Below are 14566 nucleotides of genomic sequence, written 5' to 3'. Positions count from 1 at the left end.
GGTGAGGACTGTGACGACACCGATGACGTGACGGTGACACTGGTGACAAAGGGGACGGTGATGATGGTGACGACGGTGATGATGGTGACGACGGCGATGATGGTGACCGTGACCACGGTGACGACGGTGAGGACTGTGACGACACCGATGACGTGACGGTGACACTGGTGATCATAGTGACGGCGACGGCGATGGCGATGTTAACGATGGTGGCAATGGCGATGATGACGATGGTGACGGTGACCACGGCGACGATGGTGACGGCACCGAGGACTGTGACGACGATGATCGCGTGACGGTGACCCTGGTGACCATGGCGACGACGACAATGGTGGCGATGGTGATGACGACAACGACGTTGATGACGATGGCGACAAGGGTCGAAGCCAGGGCCGGCAACGTCCTCCCACGAGCAACTCAAATCAACCGAAGACCAACGGGAGCATTTCGAATCGACGCAGCGGGCTGGACTGACGAGGCACTACAGCAGCTCCTGACTAGCTGGGGAAACCTGGAATGGTATACGGGGTGGGGGTGGGGGGACACACTCCCACCCCCCCCTCCCCGATATACGTCGCCCCGATATGCGCCTTTTCGCACTCACGTCGCTGACTTTTTTTAGGGGAACACGGCGTAGAGTTCGAAAAATCAGAGTGGGCGCTGTAACCTTTCTGGCTACATAAAACACGAGTTGTGTTGAGATGTTCAAACACCAAGTAGGTGGTTTATAACACGACGAAAGGCTTTCGCCACCAACAGCATCCATAATATCGGCTTCTCTTGTAGATACCTTTCGCGAGGAATCAAGTCTGCGTTAACCACACGTGTTTGTGGTGAACATGCAAAACAAACACGGTGTGATAATACAAGCATTGCCTTTGAAACTGCGTAGGCCATTCAGGCTTGAACCCTTGCAAAAGGTGACGATTTGGTGTCCGAACATCATAACGCCTCCTGTTTCACCCCAAGGAAAATCTTGGCAGCAAGGCTCAAATCTATTCAGATTTGTCATACTTTTATAACACTGGCGACGTTCAATTTCCCAGCGCGCTCGTTGCTGTGATGCCGAGCGGAAAGCAAAATGCTAGCGCTACGAGCCCGGCGACCCGACTTCGATCCCCGCTCACGGCCATCACCGGTGACAATCGTGGTTTTCGGTTACCATTTGTGACTCGGCTCGGCCGAACTCGGCTCTGAGGGGGGGGGGGGGGGGGTATAGAGGTACTGTACAACTCTCGCGCATGCGCCGCCGCCATCTTCTCGGTCCCGTCGCGCCCCCTCGCGCGTGGGCGCGGCCACGGTCGCCCGTTGGGACCGGCGCGGACTTCAAATCGCAAAACGTTGACGCAACCCCCTTCGACGCGGCCTTCATCCGACCGCGGCCCGCGACAAGGGGCTTGACGAGTGTGGTGGAGCGCCGGCGACCTTGAAGCTCTGCGGCTGGCTGATGGCGATCTGCCCGTAGTGCCACTGGTTGCCGTAGTTCCCCTCCTTCTGCCACAGGAAGGCGTCGGCCGTTCCCTCCCTCCGCAGGTACACGGTGAGGCGGTAGACTTCCACCCCGTACATGTGGTACCTGCGCACGGGGGACACGCAGAGGGCCGTGCAGAGACACGCGCAGAGACACGCGCAGGGAGAGAGTCACACACGAAAACAGACACAAGGACATAGACTTGGACGTGGACAATTGCCGGTATCCCCTGTATAGCTTTAACACAACGAGCACCTTACACACACACACAGGGACGGACACACACACACACACGTAAAATATAAAGATCCCCCGTATAACCTTAACAAAACTATCGGGGCAAGTGCTGTTAGCGAGCACCTATGGGTGGCCAGCATCACACCGGGCCACCTTTGTCTCCCAAGCGGCGACGTTTACACACCGCACCAGGTACCCATTTGACGCTGAGTCAACCTAGAAGAGGCCCAGAACCGGTTCGGATAATTGTCACCGCCGTTGGCCGTGAGCGGGAAATCGAATCCGGGCCACCGGGTTCGTAGCGGCAGCGTAGCGCTACCGCTCCCCATAACACAGAGGGACACACACAGCAACACACAGCAACGCACAGGGATACAGCGACTCACAGAGGGTTGGACACACACGCAGATATATCCTCGGACAGCCTACACAGGCAGTCGTGCCTCAACAGATTTGACACAAGACCGCGGAAGCAAAGGGTTGTTGCTGTCCGATGGGAGATGTTGTCATCGCCAAGAGGTCTGTGCGTGAAAGCAGAACGTGAGCGGTTTGATGATTTGTTTTCATTGCAGACGACGTGGATCCGATGTTGATGATGACTACGATGATGATGAGTACGATGACGACGACGATGATGACTAGGATGACAATGACTATGGTGATGACTATGATGATGACGATGATGACTCCAATGACAATGACTAGGGTGCCAACTACGGTGATGACGATGATGATGACTACGCTGACTTTGACTCTGGTGACAACTACGGTGACAACTACGATGACGATGATGATGACTACGATGATGACTATGATGATGACGATGATGACGACTACGATGACGACTACGATGATGATGATGACTACGATGATGATGAGTACGATGACGATGATGATGACTACGATGATGACTATGATGATGACGATGATGACGACTACGATGACGACTACGATGATGATGACGACTACGATGATGATGACGACTACGATGATGATGAGTACGATGACGACGATGATGACTAGGATGATGACTATGATGATGACGATGATGACGACTACGATGACGACTACGATGATGATGACGACTACGATGATGATGACGACTACGATGATGATGAGTACGATGACGACGATGATGACTAGGATGACAATGACTATGGTGATGACTATGATGATGATGATGACGACTACGATGATGACGACTACGATGATGACGACTACGATGATGATGACTACGATGATGACGACTACGATGACAATTGTGATGACGACTGCGATGATGATGATGATGACTACAATGATGATGATGATGATCACTACGATGATGATGATGACTACGATGATGATGATGACGACTACGATGATGATGACGACTACGATGATTATGATGATGATGACGACTATGATGACGACTACGATGACGCTTGTGATGACGACTGCGATGACGATCACGCACGGACCCACCAGAACTGCAAGCACGCCGTCGATGTCTGCGGAGCGAGCCACTGGCTGATGAGGCTGGCCGCCACGCCATTCACCGACCCGCGGATGTAGTAGCCTGCAGTTCCGGGCACACACAAAGACAGCCTTTAATAGACTGCCGGGGCAAGTGTTGCTTGCGAGCAGGTCACCGATGGAGGCCGTAACGGCTCATGAGGAGGGTGGCTGTGGCGGGCATCACCCCCGGGCAGATCGCGACAGGCACTCAGTTTTAAGGCCGAGTATACCTAGGGGGGAGAGGCCCGGGGGCCGGTGCAGATGATCGTCACCGGCGTTGTCGGTAGCCGTGAGCGGGATTCGAACCCCGGGTCTCTGTCGTGGTCGCACGCTACTGCTCCTCATACGACAAAGACAAAGGTCCCCCGTATAGTCTTAACAAGGCTGTTGGGGCAAGTGCTGTTAGCGGTGTAGCACCTATGAAGGCCGGAAGGGCGCACAAGCGAGTGGGTTGCCAGCACCACGCCCGACCGCCTTTTTCTCCCCGGCGGCGATGTTTACACATCACACCAGGTTCATCATTTGAGGCCGAGTCGACCTAGGGGAGGCCCAGGACCGGTGCAGATAATCGCCGCTTTTATTTGGTCATGAGCGGGAATGGAATTTCGGGGTTACCGGGACTCGTAGTGCAGTGAGAGTCTCTGGGTCACTGCGTTCGGCACACCACATCCAGTATACTATAGCCCCGACACATCCCCCCCCAAGGCGACCGGAGCACCACCCCCAAGGCTACCGGAGCACCACCACCAAGGCCACCGGTGCACCACCCCCAAGGCCACCGAAGCACCACCACCAAGGCCACCGGTGCACCACCACCAAGGCCACCGAAGCACCACCCCCAAGGCCACCGGTGCCCGCCGCCCGCGTCGTTACCGGTGGCATCGCCGACGGTGTGGTCCGCGTTTGGGCCGGTGCCCTGTGGGCTGCTGGGGCCCCTCAGGCGCTCCCAGTCGGCGCTGTCGTAGGGGTCCTGCTCCCAGTAGCACCAGCCCGACTCGAACGTGCAGTCGATGAGCTCCTTGTCTGCACACAGACACAGGGCATGTGAGTGAGCAGGTGAGCGGGCGAGTGGGTTGGGTGGTTGCGTGTGTTGGGTGGGTGAGTGAGCTAGTGGGTGAGTGGGCGGGTGAGTGAGCGGGTGAGTGAACAAGTGGGTGAGTGGGTGGTTGAGTACTCGTTAGTCCGGAAAAGTCTATCGCGGTGAACGGAGTGAGCGGGTGAGTGAGTGGGTGAGTAAGTGAGCGGGTGAGTAAACTAGTAGGTGAGTGAGCGAGTGGGTGAGTGAGTGGGTGAGTGAATGATTGAGTGAGTGGGTGAGTAAGCGGGTGAGTGAGTAAACTAGCAGGTGAGTGAGCGAGTGGGTGAGTGAGCGGGCGAGTGAGTAAACTAGCAGGTGAGTGAGCGAGTGGGTGAGTGAGTGGGTGAGTGAGTGAGTGGGTGAGTAAGCGAGCGGGTGAGTAAACTAGCATGTGAGTGAGCGAGTGAGTGAGCGAGTAGGTGGTTGGTGAAGTACTTGTGAGGCCGGAGGTTAGTGGGCAGGTGAGCAGGTGAGCGGTCAATGGATACCCATCGTCAATGATATGCATTCATTAATCCCCCCCCCCCCCCCCACTTAGCTTAAGAAAAGCACACAAGTGACGTCATCACACCTACCACCTCTGTTTAAGGAGCGGAACAGGGGGAGGGGTTCTCCACAAATCTGCCTGCCGTCCGCCTGATGGTGCCGGTTGTAGTTTAGTGGCGAAACGTCACGGGGCTCAGATTGTAAATGTTGTGGATTTGTTCTGACAACACACACCCGGTTAGTGCTGTACTAGTATACTACACTATACACTACACTATACACTACACTATAGAATATACTACTATACACTACACTATACACTACACTATACGATATACTACACTATGCACTACACTATAGAATATACTACTGTACACTACACTATACACTACACTATATACTACACTATACACTATACTACACTATACACTACACTATACACTACACTATACACTAGTGCTGTACTAGTATACTACACTATACACTACGCTATAGAATATACTACTATACACAATACACTACACTATACAATATACTACTATACACTACACTATACACTACTATACACAATACACTGCACTATACAATATACTACTATACACTACACTATACACTACACTATATACTACACTATACACTGCACTATAGAATATGCTACTATACACTGCCCTATACACTACACTATATACTACACTATACATTACACTATACAATATACTACTATACACTACACTATACATTACACTATACACTACACTATACAATATTCTACTATACACTACACTATACACGACACGACTATACACAATACACTACACACTAGTGCTGTACTAGTATACTACACTATACACTACACTATACACTACACTATACACTACACAATACACTACACTACACACTACACTATACACTACACTATACACTACACTATACACTACACTACATGCTAGTGCTGTACTAGTAACGAATTGGCCACGTTCTGTTTACGTGAAACGCCCTCTTACGAGTTGGCCGTGTCGGGTGGTGGCCGGTTTAATGACACAACATTTATACACTTACGTGATCTTACCCAAACCACGTGATCTCACCCAAACCACGTGATCTCACCCAAACCACGTGATCTCACCCAAACCACGTGATCTCACCCAAACCACGTGATCTCACCCAAACCACGTGATCTCACCCAAACCACGTGATCTCACCCAAACCACGTGATCTTACCCAAACCACGTGATCTCACCCAAACCACGTGATCTCACCCAAACCACGTGATCTCACCCAAACCACGTGATCTCACCCAAACCACGTGATCTCACCCAAACCACGTGATCTCACCCAAACCACGTGATCTCACCCAAACCACGTGATCTCACCCAAACCACGTGATCTCACCCAAACCACTTGATCTCACCCAAACCACGTGATCTCACCCAAACCACTTGATCTCACCCAAACCACGTGATCTCACCCAAACCACTTGATCTCACCCAAACCACGTGATCTCCCCCAAACCACGTGATCTCACCCAAACCACGTGATCTCACCCAAACCAACACCTCTGTGCTACGAGCGGTAGAAGAGTGATAAGAGAGCGACTGACCACTGGCGAGCGAGCGAGCGGCCGGAGCGAATCAGAGAGTGGTGGATGACGACGATGATGACGACGAATATGACGTCGATGACGACGATCGTGACGATGATCGTGACGATGACCACGTGACCACGATGATGACGACGAACGCGACGTCGATCGCGACGTCGATGACGACGATCGTGACGACGACGACAATGATGACGACGAATACAACGTCGATGACGACGATCGTGACGATGGCGACAATGATGACGACGATCGTGACGATGACGACGATGACGACGAACGCAACGTCGATGACGACGATCGTGACGATGACGACGATGATGACGACGTCGACGACGACGTCGATGACGACGATCGTGACGACGATGACGTCGATGACGACGTCGATGACGACGATCGTGACGACGACGATGATGACGACGTCGATGACGACGTTGATGACGACGATCGTGACGACGACGATGATGACGACGATCGTGACGATGACGACGATGGACGACGATCGTGACGATGACGACGATGACGACGATCGTGACGACGACGAGACGATGGGTAACGCTCAGCGGCGGCGGCACGACGTACTGGAGACGTCTCCGTAGAAGAAGGAGCTGTAGTGAGCGGAGAAGCCGCTGCTGTTGAGGCTGACGTCGCTGGAGAACTCCACCGTGGTGACGTTGGAGAAGATCCGCACCAATCCGGGGTTCTCGGTTCCCGTGAGCGAAGCTGAGTTGGGGGGGGGTGGGGGGTGGGGGTGGGGGGGGGTGGACAATTCTTAAATGGCCGGCCACGTCCAGGTCTCGACCCAGGCCCCGGGGCAACCCGGAACGCCACGTCCGACGCGACGCTTGCGATGTCTACGGCTGGACTGCGGCAGTGAGTTGGTTAGTTTGTGTGTTCTTTCCTTCTGCCAATGGGCATCACCACCACCGCCGTCACCACCACCAGCGAACATCACCAGCGAACATCACCGGCATCACCACCATCACCACCACCATCACCACCCACCGTCACCACCACCATCACCACCACCGTCACCACCACCGTCACCACCACCATCACCACCACCACCACCGTCACCACCACCGTCACCACCACCATCATCACCACCACCACCACCACCGTCACCACCACCACCGTCACCACCACCATTATCGCCACCGTCACCGCCACCGTCACCACCACCATCACCACCATGCGCACCACCACCGTTACCACCACCATCACCGCCATCGTCACTACCACCTTCACCACCACCGTCACCACCACCGTCACCACTACCACCGGCACCACCACCGTCACCACCACCGTCACCATCACCGCCACAGTCACCACCACCACCGTCACCACCACCATCACCACCACCGCCACCACTGTCACCACCACCACCGTTACCGTCACCACCACCATTACCACCACCATCATCACCACCATCGTTACCACCACCGTCACCACCACCACGACCGCCACCACCACCACCACGGCCACTCACCTCTCAGCAGCATGTCCTCTCCCAGTCCACTGTAGATGCGTAGGAAGTCGTAGTTGAACTCCACCTGAAGGCGGAGAACGTGGAAGTCGATGGCGTGACCCTGGGGGACCCTGCACACAGCACGTGGCAGTGAGGGACGCGGTGACACGGAGAGAGACACGGGGAGAGACACGGAGAGAGACACGGGGAGAGACACGGTGACATGGTGAGAGACACGGGGAGAGGACACGGTGACATGGTGAGAGAGACACGGTGAGAGACACGGTGAGAGACACGGTGAGAGACACGGGGAGAGACACGTTGAGAGACACGGTGACATGGCGATAGACACGGTGAGAGAGACACGGTGAGAGTGACACGGTGAGAGACACGGTGAGAGTGACACGGTGAGAGAGACACGGTGAGAGAGACACAGTGAGAGACACACGGTGAGAGAGACACGGTGAGAGAGACACGGTGAGAGACACGGTGAGAGACACGTTGAGAGACATGGTGAGAGGGACACGGTGAGAGAGACACGTTGAGAGACACGGTGAGTGACACGGTGAGTGACACGGTGACATGGTGAGAGACACGGTGAGAGACCCGTTGAGAGACACGGTGAGCCCCTTCTCTACTCTTGACGATGACGACGACATCGACAATGGCACCGACATTAATAATGATGACGCCGATGCTGACGCCGATGCTGATGATGACGACGATGGCGACTCACTGTATGATCCAGCGGCAGTTCGTATTGTCCTCGTAGTTCTGGGGGTGGTTGATGGAGTGGAAATCTCCCGACGTCTCCGTGAAGAGGAAATTGTCATCGCAGCCCGAAGCTGAATCAGAAGAATCGGGGAGTTGATCTTTCATCGACTTAAGCTCACTCGCTCGCTCACTCATCCACTCAGTCGTCCACCCTCTCATCTCAACCACTCCACCCACTCTCTGTGTGCCCATCTCTCTCTCTGTGTGTGCCCATCTCTCTCTGTGTGCCCATCTCTCTCCTCGTGCCCATCTCTCTCTGTGTGCCCATCTCTCTCACTGTGTGCCCATCTCTCTCTCTCTGTGTTCGTCTCTCTCCCCGTGCCCATCTCTCTCACTGTGCCCATCTCTCTGTGTGCCCAACTCTCACTGTGCCCATCTCTCTCTGTGTTCGTCTCTCTCACTGTGCCCATCTCTCTCACTGTGCCCATCTCTCACTGTGCCCATCTCTCACTGTGTGCCCATCTCTCTCCCCGTGCCCATCTCTCTCCCCGTGCCCATCTCTGTGTGCCCATCTCTCTCTCTCTGTGCCCATCTCTCTCTCTCTGTGGTGCCCGTCTTTCTCCGTGCCCATCTCTCTCCCCGTGCCCATCTCTCTCTGTGTGCCCATCTCTCACTGTGCCCATCTCTCTCCGTGCCCATCTCTCTCTCTGTGTGCCCATCTCTCTCACTGTGCCCATCTCTCTCTGTGCCCATCTCTCTCCGTGCCCATCTCTCTCACTGTGCCCATCTCTCTCTCTGTGTGCCCATCTCTCACTGTGTGTGCCCATCTCACTCTCTCTGTGCCCATCTCTCACTGTGCCCATCATCTCACTGTGCCCATCTCTCACTGTGCCCATCTCTCACTGTGTGTGCCCATCTCTCTATGTGTGTGCCCATCTCTCACTGTGCCCATCTCTCTCTGTGTGCCCATCTCTCTCTGTGCCCATCTCTCTCTCTGTGCCCATCTCTCACTGTGCCCATCTCTCTCTGTGTGCCCATCTCTCTCTGTGCCCATCTCTCTCTCTGTGCCCATCTCTCTCCCCGTGCCCATCTCTGTGTGTCCATCTCTTTCTCTGTGCCCATCTCTCTCTCTCTGTGTGTGCCCGTCTTTCTCCGTGCCCATCTCTCTCCCCGTGCCCATCTCTCACTGTGCCCATCTCTGTCACTGTGCCCATCTCTCTCTCTTGTGTGCCCATCTCACTGTGCCCATCTCACTATGCCCATCCCTCTCTGTGTGCCCATCTCTCTCACTGTGCCCATCTCTCTCTGTGCCCATCTCACTGTGCCCATCTCTCTCTCTGTGTGCCCATCTCACTGTGCCCATCTCACTGTGCCCATCTCTCTCTGTGCCCATCTCACTGTGCCCATCTCACTGTGTGCCCATCTCTCACTGTGTGCCCATCTCTCTCACTGTGCCCATCTCTCTCTGTGCCCATCTCACTGTGCCCATCTCTCTCTCTGTGTGCCCATCTCTCTCACTGTGCCCATCTCTCTCTGTGCCCATCTCACTGTGCCCATCTCTCTCTCTGTGTGCCCATCTCACTGTGCTCATCTCACTGTGCCCATCTCTCTCTCCGTGCCCATCTCTCTCACTTTGCCCATCTCTCACTGTGTGTGCCCATCTCTCTCTGTGCCCATCTCTCTCTGTGCCCATCTCTCTCTCTGTGCCCATCTCTCACTGTGTGCCCATCTCTCTCCCCGTGCTCATCTCTGTGTGCCCATCTCTCTCTCTGTGTGTGCACGTCTTTCTCCGTGCCCATCTCTCTCCCCGTGCCTATCTCTCTCCGTGTGCCCATCTCTCACTGTGCCCATCTCTCTCACTGTGTGCCCATCTCTCTCTGTGTGCCCATCTCTCTCCGTGCCCATCTCTCTCCGTGCCCATCTCTCACTGTGCCCATCTCTCTCTGTGCCCATCTCTCTCTGTGCCATCTCCCCGTGCCCATCTCTCACTGTGCCCATCTCTCTCCGTGCCCATCTCTCACTGTGCCCATCTCTCTCTGTGCCCATCTCTCTCTCACTGTGCCCATCTCTCTGTGTGCCCATCTCTCTCTGTGTGCCCATCTCCTCTCTCTCTGTGTGCCCATCTCTCTGTGTGTGCCCATCTCTCTGTGTGTGCCCATCTCTCTGTGTGTGCCCATCTCTCTCCGTGCCCATCTCTCACTGTGCCCATCTCTCTCTGTGTGCCCATCTCTCTGTGTGTGCCCATCTCTCTCCGTGCCCATCTCTCACTGTGCCCATCTCTCTCTCTCTGTGTGCCCATCTCTCTGTGTGTGCCCATCTCTCTCCGTGCCCATCTCTCACTGTGCCCATCTCTCTCTGTGTGCCCATCTCTCTGTGTGTGCCCATCTCTCTCCGTGCCCATCTCTCACTGTGCCCATCTCTCTCTGTGTGCCCATCTCTCACTGTGTGTGCCCATCTCTCCCCGTGCCCATCTCTCTCTGTGCCCATCTGTGCCCATCTCTCTCTCACTGTGCCCATCTCTCACTGTGCCCATCTCTCTCTGTGTGCCCATCTCTCTCACTGTGTGTGCCCATCTCTCTCTCTGTGCCCATCTCTCCCTGTGCCCATCTCTCTCTCTGTGTGCCCATCTCTCTCTGTGTGCCCATCGCTCTCTCTGTGTGCCCATCTCTCACTGTGCCCATCTCTCTCTCTCTGTGCCCATCTCTCTCTCTGTGCCCATCTCTCACTGTGCCCATCTCTCACTGTGCCCATCTCTCTCACTGTGTGGGTTCTCTCTCTGTGCCCATCTCTCTCTCTGTGCCCATCTCTCTCCCCGTGCCCACGTCTCCCCGCGCCGGCGTGCCTCACCGCAGTCGGCCTCGTCGGTTTTGTCGGCGCAGTTCTGCACGCCGTCGCAGATGGCACGGGGGCGGACGCACGTCACCGCATCGCACGACAGCTCCCCGGGACCGCACGCCGCTACGCAGGGGCCGGGAGGCAGAGCACGAGCGGGGGAGAGGGGGGGAGAGGGGGGGGAGAGGGGGGGGAGAGACAGGGAGGGGAGAGAGGGGGGGGGAGAGAGGGGGGGAGAGGGGGGGGGAGAGGGGGAGAGACAGGGAGGGGAGAGGGGGGAGAGGGTGGGGAGAGAGGGGGGGGAGAGACGGGGGGGGGAGGGGTAGAGACAGGGTGGGGAGAGAGGGGTGGAGAGGGTGGGGAGAAAGGGTGGGGAGAGAGGGGGGGGGGGGGGGGGGAGGGGGGGGGGTAGAGACAGGGTGGGGAGAGATGGAGGGGGAGAGAGGGGGAGAGAGACAGGGGGGAGAGAGGATGATGTCGATGACGTTGACGATGATGTCGATGACGTTGACGATGATGTCGATGACGATGACGATGATGTCGATGACGTTGACGATGATGTCGATGACGTTGACGATGATGTCGATGACGATGACGATGATGTCGATGACGTTGACGATGATGTCGATGACGATGATGTCGATAATGATGACGATGATGTCGATGACGTTGACAATGATGTCGATAATGATAACGATGATGTCAATGACGATGATGAAGACGATGAGGATGATGGCAACGATGATGAAGATGATAACGACGACGACGATGATGACAATGACGACGATGACGATAACGACGATGACGACGATGACGACGACGACGACGATGATGTCGATGATGAAGACAATGAAGATGATGGCAACGATGATGAAGATGATGTCCATCATGATGACGATGATGACGACGACGACGATGATGGCGACGATGAGGATGACGGACGACGAGACGAGAGTGTGGTGTCTGCGATCGACACAAAAACCGAAGGATCCAACGAACGGAACGCATCGCCCGGAATTCCTGACCAACCTCAACCAGGAGGGAGGGAGGGGGGGCTAAGGGAGGGGGGCTGGCAGAGAGGGATGCTTGTGGTGGCGGTGGTGGTGGCGGTGGTGGGTGGCAATGGTGGTGGTGGTGGTGGTGGCGGTGCTGATGGTGATGGCGGTGGCTGTGGTGGTGGTGGTGGTGGCGGTGCTGATGGTGGCGGCAGTGGTGGCGATGGTGGTGGCGGTGGTGGTGGTGGCGGTGGTGGTGGTGGCGGTGGTGGTGGTGGTGGTGGTGGTGGCGGTGGTGGTGGTGGTGGTGATGGTGGTGGCAGTGGTGGCGATGGTGGTGGCGGTGGTGGTGGTGGCGGTGGTGGTGGTGGTGGTGGTGATGGCGGTGGCTGGTGGTGGTGGTGGTGGCGGTGCTGATGGTGGCGGCGGTGGCGATGGTGGTGGCGGTGGTGGTGGTGGCGGTGGTGGCGATGGTGGTGGTGGTGGCGGTGGTGGTGGTGGTGGTGGTGGTGGTGGTGGTGGTGGTGGTGGTGCTGATGTGGTGGCGGCAGTGGTGGCGATGGTGGTGGTGGTGGCGGTGGTGGCGGTGGTGGCGATGGTGGTGGTGGTGGCGGCGGTGGTGGTGGTGGTGGCGGTGGTGGTGGTGGTGGCGGTGCTGATGGTGATGGCGGTGGCTGTGGTGGTGGTGGTGGTGGCGGTGCTGATGGTGGCGGCAGTGGTGGCGATGGTGGTGGCGGTGGTGGTGGTGGCGGTGGTGGTGGTGGTGGTGGTGGTGGTGGCGGTGGTGGTGGTGGCGGTGGTGGTGGTGGTGGTGGTGGTGGCGGTGGTGGTGGTGGTGGTGGTGGCTGTGGTGGTGGCGGTGCTGATGGTGATGGCGGTGGCTGTGGTGGTGGTGGTGGTGGCGGTGCTGATGGTGGCGGCAGTGGTGGCGATGGTGGTGGCGGTGGTGGTGGTGGCGGTGGTGGTGGTGGTGGTGGTGGTGGTGGTGATGGTGGTGGCGATGGTGGTGGCGGTGGTGGTGGTGGCGGTGGTGGTGGTGGTGGTGGTGATGGCGGTGGCTGTGGTGGTGGTGGTGGCGGTGCTGATGGTGGTGGCGGCGGTGGCGATGGTGGTGGCGGTGGTGGTGGTGGCGGTGGTGGCGATGGTGGTGGTGGTGGCGGTGGTGGTGGTGGTGGCGGTGGTGGTGGTGGTGGTGGTGCTGATGGTGGTGGCGGCAGTGGTGGCGATGGTGGTGGTGGTGGCGGTGGTGGCGGTGGTGGCGATGGTGGTGGCGGCGGTGGTGGTGGTGGTGGCGGTGGTGGTGGTGGCGGTGCTGATGGTGGTGGCGGCGGTGGTGGCGGTGGTGGCGATGGTGGTGATGGTGGTGGCGGTGATGGCGGCGGCGGTACCCTGCGATTGGATGGACTCGATCCAGGAGGAGAAGGAGGTGACGCGCGTGAAGACGTCATAGTTGACGGAGCACAGGCCTTCCGAGTCGACCATGCCCCAGCTGGTGATGCCCGCCAGGTACCAGCGCCCGTCGAACCGCTGGCACACGAGCGGCCGCGCTGTCTCCCTGCGGTTAGAACAGGGAGACGGCTCCATCCCTCGGGCGGGAGGACGGGCGTGCGTGCGGCCCGGTGGGGAACGGGCGTGCGGCCAAGTGGGCGAGCGGGCAAGTGAGTGGCCAAGTGGGCGAGCGGGCGAGTGGGTGAATGAGTGGGCGAGTGAGCTGGCGGTTGAGTGATAGGGTGAGCAAGTGGGTGGCCGAGTGGATGAATGAGGGGGGCGATTGAGTGGGTGTGTGACCAATTGAGTGGGTGGTTGAGTGACAGGGTGAGTGAGTGAGCGGGCGAGTGGCTGTGTCGGCGAGCGAGTGGGTGAATGAGGGGGCGATTGAGTGGGTGGGTGGGTGGGCGAGCGAGTGAGCGAGCGGTTGAGCATGCCAGCGAGTGGCCGAGCGGGTGAGCGAGCGGTTGGGCAAGCCAGCGAGTGGGCGAGCGAGTGCGTGAATGAGAGGGCAATTGAGTGGGGTGGGTGGCCGAGCGGGTGAGCTTGCCAGCGAGTGGCTGGGCGGGTGAGCGAGCAGGTGAGCGAGCGGGTGAGCGGGCGCTCGTGGCTACTCACGGAGCACACGCCGGCGTGCCCGGCCTTGTAGGCGGCGCAGATCATCCTGGGCGACACATTCCCCCCGTGGATCGACTCGTTG

General features: G+C 57.3%; 1 protein-coding gene across 1 annotated transcript in view; it reads right to left on the bottom strand.

Moving 5' to 3' along the window:
* Positions 1-14566, bottom strand: part of LOC116955839 (MAM and LDL-receptor class A domain-containing protein 1-like) — a 112062-nt gene that overhangs the window by 49612 nt on the left and 47884 nt on the right. Inside the window, exons 17-24 of the mRNA XM_076053755.1 lie at positions 13767-13933; positions 11399-11509; positions 8574-8682; positions 7859-7968; positions 6952-7092; positions 4079-4228; positions 3173-3266; positions 1426-1576 (exon numbers count right to left, since the gene is read on the bottom strand). Of these exons, the coding sequence (XP_075909870.1) occupies positions 1426-1576; positions 3173-3266; positions 4079-4228; positions 6952-7092; positions 7859-7968; positions 8574-8682; positions 11399-11509; positions 13767-13933 (1033 nt within the window). The remainder of the gene's footprint in view (positions 1-1425; positions 1577-3172; positions 3267-4078; positions 4229-6951; positions 7093-7858; positions 7969-8573; positions 8683-11398; positions 11510-13766; positions 13934-14566) is intronic.

The sequence above is a fragment of the Petromyzon marinus genome, chromosome 62, assembly GCF_048934315.1.
Source record: "Petromyzon marinus isolate PM22_M1 ecotype Great Lakes invasive population chromosome 62, UKy_Petmar_22M1.pri1.0, whole genome shotgun sequence".
Classification (NCBI taxonomy): domain Eukaryota; kingdom Metazoa; phylum Chordata; class Hyperoartia; order Petromyzontiformes; family Petromyzontidae; genus Petromyzon; species Petromyzon marinus.
This window is presented reverse-complemented; position numbering and strand designations above follow the sequence as displayed.